This window comes from Phacochoerus africanus, chromosome 15, assembly GCF_016906955.1.
Source record: "Phacochoerus africanus isolate WHEZ1 chromosome 15, ROS_Pafr_v1, whole genome shotgun sequence".
NCBI classification, from domain to species: Eukaryota; Metazoa; Chordata; class Mammalia; order Artiodactyla; family Suidae; genus Phacochoerus; species Phacochoerus africanus.
In genome coordinates, this window is record NC_062558.1 from 88,903,848 (window position 1) to 88,913,801 (window position 9,954).

At 57.1% G+C, this 9,954-nt stretch overlaps 1 protein-coding gene across 1 annotated transcript; it reads left to right on the forward strand.

The window, feature by feature from the left end:
- The first annotated feature begins 799 nt into the window (after positions 1-799).
- On the forward strand, positions 800-9,320 carry GPRIN2 (G protein regulated inducer of neurite outgrowth 2). Its single transcript, XM_047760681.1, has 2 exons — positions 800-934; positions 7,624-9,320. The coding sequence occupies exon 2, from the start codon at positions 7,630-7,632 to the stop codon at positions 8,992-8,994; it is 1,365 nt and encodes a 454-aa protein (XP_047616637.1). The 5' UTR covers positions 800-934; positions 7,624-7,629; the 3' UTR covers positions 8,995-9,320.
- The last annotated feature ends 634 nt before the right edge of the window (positions 9,321-9,954 follow it).

Below are 9,954 nucleotides of genomic sequence, written 5' to 3' on the forward strand. Positions count from 1 at the left end.
GGGCCCGTGGTGGCGGAGTTCAATGGACCAGAGTCAGTCTTGGGGTCTGCAAGAGCGAACCTGAGAGGATGGGACTGCTGGTCCAGGGCTTGGAGAATGGAGTTCCACAAGGCCAGGACTAAGAGGGACCTGACTAGGTATCCCAGGGAGCAGATAGGTCCTAGCGCTGGGGTCTCAAGGGCAGCGTCAGAAATCCAAGACTTGAGAAGGGTGGGGCCAGGATAACAAGGACATGGGGCAGGGTTATGAGGAAGGGGGTCCCCAGAAGGGCTCTAGACCTCTGTGCAGGGCCTGGTGAGGGAGGGGAACGAGGGCTGGGGGCGAGGGGGAGCTATGAGGACTTGGGCTGGAGAACTGGGTCAGGGGCTGGAGGATTGTGGGGAGCCCAGCCTGTAATACCAGGGACGGCGGGGTCAGGTTGGGAAGATGGGTGTCTTGGAGGGTCCTCGGGCAGGACTAAACAACTAGAGGTCATGGTGGGGGCGGGGCCTAAAGGACGGGACAGTGGGACGTGCCCTGAGGAAGGGGTCCAGAAGGAGGACTGGGGGACTCGCGGGGTAGAAAAGGGGAAAGCCTGTGGGGCTGTGGGCTTAGGGGGGGACAGTGTGGGGAGCAGTTGCGCCGTGGGGGGCGGGGCGAGCAGGGACTCGGGGGGCGGGGCCGGGACGCCGACGTGGGCGGTGGAGCGCGGGGGCGGGTCCAGGTGAGCAGGGCCACCGCCCCCTTCGTCCCTCCTCCCCCGGCCTCCCCGCACAAGTCACCCCTCGGCGCCTCCCTTGCGCTGGCTCCGCGGGCCAGGCGGACGGCGGCTGGCGGCGTCTTCGGCCCAGGCCAGGTCCGGCTCGGCTCCATCTTGGGCAGCTGCGCCGGGCACCTGTGGCGGCCGCAGGAGCAGCGCTTCTGCCGGCCTGCGCGGCCCCGGGCGGGCGAGAGGGTGAGAGGCCAGCTCCATGCTCGCCCGTGTTGGGGCGAAGGGATCGGGGTGGAATGGGCGGCGCCTCTCCTTCCTGTGCCCCGGAACCCCACTCCTCACCTCTCCCTGCGCTCAGACCCTTCGCATCCCGGCCCCCGCCGAGTGCTCAGAGCCCCCTCTCCCATGGCAGCATCCCTCCTCCCATCTCTGGTCTCGTTGCCTATCCCATCCCCTCTTCCACGTCTCCTCCGCCCATCCTCCCATTTCTCAATACTCTGCCCAGGACCCCGGCTCCTTCCACCTCCACCCCTGCTCCTATCGCTTCTTCCCCCTCCCACTCCTCCTCCCTTTTCCATCCCCACCTCCCACCCCACCTTCCTCCCAGTGCCCCAACCCCAAACCTCCCTTCTCTCTCATTCCTTCTGCCCTCCATCCCTACCCCTTTACCCCCCAGCCGCCTCTTCTTTCAGTCACTGTCTTTGCTGCTGGGAAGGTCTGTAGCCTAGTTTGGGGGATCGTGTTGAGGACCTTCTCCCTGAGTCTGGGTGGGCCTTGCGTGGGAGGGGCAGGGCAGGGACCCTTGCCCTGGGGGAGAGTGTATGGTGTGGTGTGTTTAGGCCTTTGGCCCCCGCAGCCAGAGGCGGCCCGAATATTTGGTGTGCAGTGTGCAGCTGTGTGGATGCTGTTTCCTGCAGGCTCACAGCAAACGGGCCTGTGTGTCGGCCTCTGGTGTGTCCACTGGTGGGATATGGGCCTATGCTGGTTCATGGGTGTATGGGTGCCCGGAGCCACGCAGGTGGGAACAGACCAGCCATGTGGGCTGCTTCTGGTTTGGGGTGGCTGAGTCTGGAGGCTGCCCTCCATCCCAGGTTCCTCCTGGGAAGTATGGGCATATCCTCCTCAGGGAGGAGGCTCTGGGGCTGGTGGGGCCTAGGCCTCTCTGGTGAGCAGAGCTGGGCTCTGGGACCTCTGCCCCACTGTTAACCCAGAACCCTTTCCTGGCACTGCTTGTGACCTGGGCATCTTGTTTCCGAGGGCCCTTTCCTCCTGTGACGGGCAGGTTTTATCCCTCTGAACCCTTCTCAGTAGCTCAGGAATGTTCCCAGCTGCGTTCCCCAGCCTTGGCGCTGACTGGTCCTGTCATGCCCTCTTTTGCTGCTGGGATGGATCAAACCACCTGCTCGAGGTTGCCCTGCTCTCCCCATACAATGAGGGGTTTGGGTGACATGTATCCCTCCTTAGTCCCTGAGGGGTAAGTCCATATTTCAACATTTGAGCTGTTTCCCCTCCTGACCACATAGTTCACATCTTCCTGTTTTGGTTTTTCTGGAAGCAGAAGTCATTACCCAAGCCTGATCCTTAAAAGAGGAGACTTACATGGGATGCCACAAATGTGGTCTGCCATGGGACCTGATGCAGTGGCCTTGGTAGTCCCTGTGGGTGCACCCCTCAAAGGCCCAGGCCCCTCTGCTGGGAGACATAGCAAGAGTTGGAACCTCTGACCAGGTCGACCTACTGTTCTCTTTGGTGGGCCAGTCTGGAAGTTTCTGCAGAACTGGGAGTTTTTACTCAAAATGACATTGGTTGATTGCTGTATGTGAGGCTGGTGGCTCCTCCATTTGCTGACATGCAGCACTGTGGCAGCAGGAGAGTCCGGCCTTGGCCACAGGAATTGGCCACGTTGCAACTTTGGCATCAAATGGGGCAGGGTGAGAGAACACTAAGGAGTCATCTAAAGAACACTAGGGGTCTTGAATACCTCTGTACCTGTCCTTTAACTTGTGCTAAAATATCTTCCCAGGTGCTTTTTTGCATGAAACTGGAGGCTTTTCCATGATTTTAATTTTAATTTTATTTTATTGATGTTTATTGCATTTTCCTTTTTTTTTTTTTTTTGCTTTTTAGGGCCACACCCACAGCATATGGAAGTTCCCAGGCTAAGGGTCGAATCGGAGCTACAGATGCTGGCCTACCCCACAGCCACAGCAACGTAGGATCCGAGCTGCATCTGAGACCTATACCACATGTCATGTACCGCTGGATCCTTAACCCACTGAGAGACACCAAGGATCGAACCCACAGCCTCACGGTTCCTAGTCGGATTTGTTCCTACTGCACCACAATGGGAACTCCACATTTTCCATGATTTTTAATACAGACAAGCATGCCATTCGGGGCATGTAGCGTGCAGACTCCAAATTTGTATGTGTCCATTTGCATGTGGGTATGAACATGTGTATGTGTATCCTCCCAAGTTGAGGTTTGAAATAGACTTGGAATCAGTGTGATGATGGAGGCATTAGGAACACTGGTGGTAACTAGTCCTAGTGTGGGATGGGGGTAGGAAAGATTCAGAAGCAAGAGCAGGCTAACTTATGAGGGGGTCTCGATGGTTCCCTAAAAGCCATCTTTTTGCCTCTCCCCAGTACTAGTCTTGGGATAACTTGAGCACAAATCACTTCAGATTAGAGGAGGAACGATAAGCAAAGATAAGATGATTAACAATCACCATTCTAGGCAGTCCATACACACAGCAGCCCTGCAGGGTGGAGATTTATTTCCGATTTGCAGACTGTGGGGAAACGAAGGCTCAGAGAGGTTAGGGGTCCTCCTGAGTTGCACCTGTGCAGGAAGGGGAAGAGCCTGGCTTGGAAGCAGACCCCTTGCCCTGCCTGCTTGCTCACAGCTCCAAGGCTCATTGGTCAGCTCCATTGCTTCCTGGGCCGCCCCTCTTGGTGTTGGTGAACCCTCCTTTCCCTAGCATAACTTGAGTAACTTCCCTCAAAGCTCTTTCCTCCCTTGGCTGGGAAGGCCAGCTGGGGTTCAGCTATGGGTTCTTCGACCTTTCTGAGCTTCTTCAGGTCTCCATCTGCTCCATCTGGTCACCTGCCACTTGTGGAGGAAGGCAACCAACAGACCTCTCTGGGGTCTTTGTGGTCACTGCTCTCTTTGGGGAATGGCCAGCCTTGGGGACTGGGCAGCCATCTGGTGAGGTAGGCAGAGCAGGACCCTTGTCATGGACAGCTTCTCACCAGTTCCTGGCAGGGTCTGAGGGTGCCCCGAGCCTTGGTCTACCTGTTTCCTCAGGGGGGCCAGGACCTGGCCTGGCTCTATGGCCCTTCCTCCGAGGAGGGCCCAGGGCAAGTGGGGCTCAGCGAGAGGCTATGTGTGCTGTCCAGATAGGGTTTCCTTGGCATTCTTGGACTTGTGGTTCGGTGCTTGCCGGCCTGCCAGGGACAGTCTAGGACCACAGCCTTCCCAGCCAGCAGTGTGCCTCTTGCCCACCTGACTCTGGGCAGCCTGTGAAGCTGCTAAGAATCAGGCGTGGTGGGCTGGGCATCCAGGCTTTGTTCCTACTCATTTACCTGTTCCACCATTATGTCATGGTCACCACTGGGAGTACCAGACGCTGTGCTGGGTGCTGAGACTGCAACTGAGTCACGGCAACAACTAATAAAAAGGGATGACAGTAGAGGGTGATAGCGTCCAGGAGGAAGATCTGCAGATACTCAGTGGGGGCACAGAAAACCTCAGACACTCCTGGGTTTGACTCCTGGCTCAGCCACTTACTAGCTGTGTGTCCTTGAGCGAGTCACCAAATTTCTCTGAGCTTTGGCCTTCTCTTCTGTAGAATGGAGAAGATGACATAGCTCCTGAGGTTGCTCTATTAAATGAGACAATATTGGAAAGGAGATGGCGCATGCCTGGCCCAAAGTGGGTGATGGGGTACTGGGAGCTTTTATTATTATTATCATCACTGTGATTGTTGTTGCTTTTATCGCCCTTCTCTGTCTATACATCCATCTTAGAGCTCCTTGAGGGTAGAGCCTGGGCCATAGTCCTTTCTGGGCTACTCATCCTTCTCCTGACCCTTCCAGGGGCCAGTCTGGCTTTAGCCCCAAGGAGCAGCCAGGACAGGACACTCCTGCCTAGGTTGGGGCCATGTCTAGAGCCACACAGTCCAGTATGGTCATCATTAACTACATGTGGCCATGTAATGGCCATTATTTATTTTATTTATTTATTTTCTTTGTCTTTCGTCCTTTTAGGGCTGCGCCCGAGGCATATGGAGGTTCCCAGGCTAGGGGTCAAATGGGAGCTGCAGCTGCCGGCCTATACCACAGCCATAGCAATGCCAGATCCGAGCTGTGTCTGCGACCCATACCACATCTCATGGCAACGCTGGATCCTTAACCCACTGAGCGAGGCCAGGGATCAAACCCACAACTTCGTGGTTCCTGGTTGGATTCAATTCTGCTGCGCCATGATGGGAACTCCCACATGTGGCCATTTAAATTTCAATTACCTGGAGTTAAGGATCTGGCATTGCCCGTGAGCTGTGGTGTAGGTCGCAGATGCAGCTCGGATCTGGTGTTGCTGTGACTCTGGTGTAGGCCGGCGGCAACAGCTCCAATTAGACCCCTAGCCTGGGAACCTCCATATGCTGTGGGTGCAGCCCTAAAAGGACAAAAGACAAAAAAGAAAGAAAGAAAAAGAAAAGAAAGTAAATTTAAATTACTTAAATGTAAGTAAAATCAGAAAAACAGTTTCTCAGTTGCACTAGTGAGCTGTCCAGTGCTCAGTAGGCACACGTGGCCAGTGTCTGCCAAATTGGATGGCACAGAGCAGCATCTTTCTGTCACTGCTGGAGGTTGTGCTGAACCAGACGTCATAGCAAGCCCAGGGCTCTCAGGTCCAGCCGCTCCAGAAACATCCTCACTGTTGCCTTGAACAGTCACCAGCCATCACTTGAGCCCTGGGACAGCAAGAAGTTTGTAGTATACAGAAACTGAGTTCCCGAGAGCCCTTCCCACGTTCCCTTTCAGGTAGCCCTGCTCACCAGGCCAGGGAGCTTGGTTTCCCAGCAGTTCTTACTTATCAGGCCAGGCTGGGAGGGCAGGGCTGGGATTGCCAAGCGGCAGCTGTGGCCTGCTGACCCGCCCTGTTTCTCCAGCCGGTCCTGCTTGGCGGGGCATCTCAGAGTGATGTTTCTCATTTGCAGCGCTGGCCCCGGCCAGGCTGGCACAGATGCCCCAACCCCACTCCCTCCCTCTGCGGCCTTGCCCAGCCTCCAGTTCTCTGTTCTCTTCTTGTGCCTCCTGCCTCCTGCTCGCCCTGCTCCTTCCCCCGGCACCATCTCCCTCCTCTCTCTCTCTCCAGGTTTGACTTGCATGGCTGGACCTCCAGGACGCCTTTTCTGACCCGTCACAGAAAGTGTGCTCTCCTGCCTTGGAAATGCCCTCCTGTTTTTGGCACTCAGTCCTTTGCTCTGTGGGTTTACTCTTGTGTTTGCTTGTTCTCTCCATCGGGCATGCAGCAGACCCTCTGAGTGCCTGCCACGTGTTAGGACAGACAGAGGGGGAGCAGGCCGGTGGCCTGGCTTTGACAGCTTCAGGCTGGTGGGAGGCCCACAGTTGGCCAGGTGCTTCTAACCAGGCCAGACAGTGCTCAGCCAGAGACGGAGCCAGCCCTTCTTGGGAAAGCGTCCCTGGGAGGAGATGCTGGGGTTGAAGGAGCCAGTGCTGACTAGGCTGCCCATGGGCCTGGGGGGAGGTCCACAGGGGTCTGTGTGTCTGGAGAAAGGGACAGGAATGGTAGGGACAGAGGTGGGCAAGAGGGGTGCAGGCATCTGATTGATGGTACAGGTAGCCCCCACTTTTCAAAAGTTTGCTTGTATGATGGACTTACATTAGTTTAGTACCTGTTTTCATAAATGGGAAGAAATCTGAAGAGGATTTTTGCTTTTATAAGAAAAAGTGTTTGCTTTGCTTTACACCATTTCCGTTTATAGAGGTTTCCTAAAAATGCTCTACTTTCCAATAGTAGAGGAACAGTGGGGGAAACCTATATTGGACCTGATTCTGGGGGGGCACAGTAGATCTAAATTAGTTCCATGTTGCCTAATTCCAAGAGCCTGGCACACAATAGGTGTTCAGGAGATGGCCATGGGAGGAATGAGCAAATGCCCAGTGAGTCCCATGTGTAAAGGGCTGACGTGTGGGACCTCTCCCTACCCCTGGAGCCAGTGAAACCCCTTCACAGTGACCAAGACAGAGCCCCAAAGATTGAGCCCCGGAGATGTGACAGCTCAGCAGGCCAGGCCAGGCCAGAGACAATGGGGAGGAGGCTCAGGAGAACTCAGGGCAGTTCTCAGCAGGCCTTTAATTCACGCTCATCCCACAGACCTTCTCTGAGTCCCCACCATGTGCCACAGAGGCTCCAGTACAAACGAGGGGGACGCGTATAGTCCTGGGAGGAACCAGGCTGGTATTCGCCCATCGAGCTTTACTGGTTATTAAAATTAAAATATTGTGATGCTTCTGTGCTGACTCTTGTCCCAAAGCCCCCACCCCCAAGGGCCCAGCAGGCTAGCTCTCTCCCCTGGCTGCCCCTCCCCCCAGTAGCCCAGCAGTAAAGAGTCAACAGCCTGCCTGGTGGATGGTCTCCAGGACCTTACCCTAGGGCTGATTCTGATCGCTTAGCTCTGGTTTATGGATTGTTGAAGTGTCATCTGTGTGTATAATGTGTGGTGACCTTGATTTGAATTGTATGGGATCCTGTCATGGTTTGCCTGTGGCTCTGACCTGTCAAGCAGCTGGGACTGAAGCTGTCCTTGCAGTGTGCCTTGTCATGCGTGAGCCCCCATCTGAGTCCAGTGGAGGTGCTGCCCGCCCGACTCAGTGCTGCCTCTCCCTCTGTCTCTCTTGCAGGCAGCCATGAGATCCAGCCGCCCTGAGCCTGGGGCCCGGGAACCCCTGAGCCCCTGCCCTCAGCCCCTATCCCGGAGCTCCTCCAGCCTGATGGGTGAGGGCCAGGGGCAGAGACCAGAGCTCCGCAAGAGCACCAGCAGCACTGTATGGCAGGCCGAGCCGGGTGAGGCCAGTGCCGGTCCCCAGGTCCCAGAGGAGGAGGGGCTCCGGGCTGAGAGCGAGGAGCAGGTACAGGCCTCCAGCCCCCAGCCACAGCCCAGAGCTGTGGGTCACTGGCGGAGCAGCACTGTGGGCAACGTGTCTACAGTGGGTGGCGGTGAACTGTGTCGCCTGCAGGACCCCAGCGCCGCTGCTGTGCAGAGAAGTCACTCGGACCTGGTCCACAGCACCCAGACCCAGGGCCACAGCGGTGCTCGAAAGGCCAGCCTCAGCTGCTCAGCCCTGCGTAGTTCGCCTGTCCACAGGGCTCAGCTGCAGCCCAGCAGCACTTCTGGACAGGGCAGCCAGGCCCCCGCAGGCCTGGAAAGGGACCTGGCTCCAGAGGATGGGACTTCGAACTCAGCCTGGACCCTGGGGGAGAGTCAGATGAGGGTGCTGCCGCCAGACCTGGGAGGCACTGTGGCGCACAGCAGCAGCCCCAAGGCCACGGAGCAGTTGGCCACCACCTCCTGCCATGCTCTGCCCCCAGCAGCTCTACTCTATGGCATGAGGGAGGTGGGGGCCAGTGGCTGCTGTCATGCCTTGCCTGCCCCAGGGATCCTGGCCTTTCCCAAACTAGTGGCATCAGTGAGTGAATCTGGGCTGCAGGCTCAGCATGGGGTGAAATTCCAGTGTAGGCTGCCTGGGGGGCTTCCTGGGCATTCCCACTGCTGTGCCCACCTTTGGGGTCCCACCGGGTTAGCCATGGAGCCTGGCACCAGGACCAAGGATGTGTGGACCATGACCTCAGCCAGTGACTTGGCCTCTGTCTTGGCGTCCCCTCTGTCAGCCCAGGATGCTGGTGTGCAGGCGGCTCCCAAGGCAGTCTGCAAGGCTGTGGCCACTAGCCCGCCCCTGGAAGCCCCTGTGGCACTGCACACATTCCCAGAGGTAACTCTGGGCTCCAGCCTGGAGGAGGCACCGTCCCCTGTGCGGGATGTGCGATGGGATGCCGAGGGAATGACATGGGAGGTGTATGGAGCTGCAGTGGACCCTGAGGTGCTCGGCGTGGCCATCCAGAAGCACCTGGAGATGCAGTTTGAGCAGCTACAGAGGGCACCTGCCAGCGAGGACAGCCTGTCTGCCGAGGGCCGGAGGGGACCGCTTCGAGCTGTCATGCAGTCCCTGCGGCGCCCCAGCTGCTGTGGCTGCTCCAGCACAGACCCCGAGTGAGGCAGGGCAGCCCTTTCTGCTGTCCTGGGCCCATGGACTCAGCCCTTGGGACAGTGGGAGCCCCGTGCTCTTTGGACTCACTGGCACCCATGGACGTGTTTCTGTTCCTGGCTGCCTGCGGACCAGAGGACTGCAGCCTGGGGGCTTCCTGCCCCCTGCAGCCAGGCTGGTTAAGGGCTTGATTCTCAGGAGCCACATCTGCACATGTGGGCTCTGAACTCTCGGGCAGTTTCAGCACTGTGCGAAAGGGGGATCCTGACTTTTCTGTAAAAATCCTCCACCTTCTGTTCAGTCTCTTCTCATAACTCTGCTGTGATTTCCCTGGAGGCCTCTTGGTGGCTTTATTTTCGCAGCAGCGCTGAGATACAAGGAATCCCTGATAGGAGAGGTGGGGCCTGGACTGGCGAGAACTGTCTGGGTCTTGAGGGGAGGGAACCGACCTTGTTGAGGCCTCCCGTGCGTCACTGTGCTTGTCACCTTACTTTGTTGAATCTTCACCCAGTTTTACAGATGCAGCCACAGCTGTTTGGCAAGTTTATTGCTGCCATGCCACAGGGTGCACCGCTTGAGGGGGTGGGCTAAGAGCAGAGTCGGGGCTGGCTGAAGCCTGGAGTGTTTTCCTGCAGCCCCAGGCTGGTCAGTGCAAGGCAGTTGTGAACAAGAAGAATTTATGGAGCCCATATTCTCTGCCAGGTTCTGTGGGATCCTTGGGGAAGAAGCTGCCTGTGCCCTTGCTGAGGTCAAAGTGTGTGGGGTGGGGTGTGGGGTGGGGGCTGAGCATTGCAGAAGCTGCAGGGCACTTCGAAGAGCCAGCCCCCTGGGAGGTCATGGTATCAGGGGTTGTCTCAGGAAGGGGAGAACAGGTGGCCACCTGTCCCCAGATATGTTGCAGTGCCTGAAATTGTACTGTTATCACCTATTCCTTTGGCTTAAGGACTTATTCTCAGCTCCTGCAGTTCT

What these genes read in the sequence shown, in the direction of transcription:
- GPRIN2 (XM_047760681.1), top strand. Translation starts at nt 7,630, where the DNA reads ATGAGATCCAGCCGCCCTGAGCCTGGGGCCCGGGAACCCCTGAGCCCC.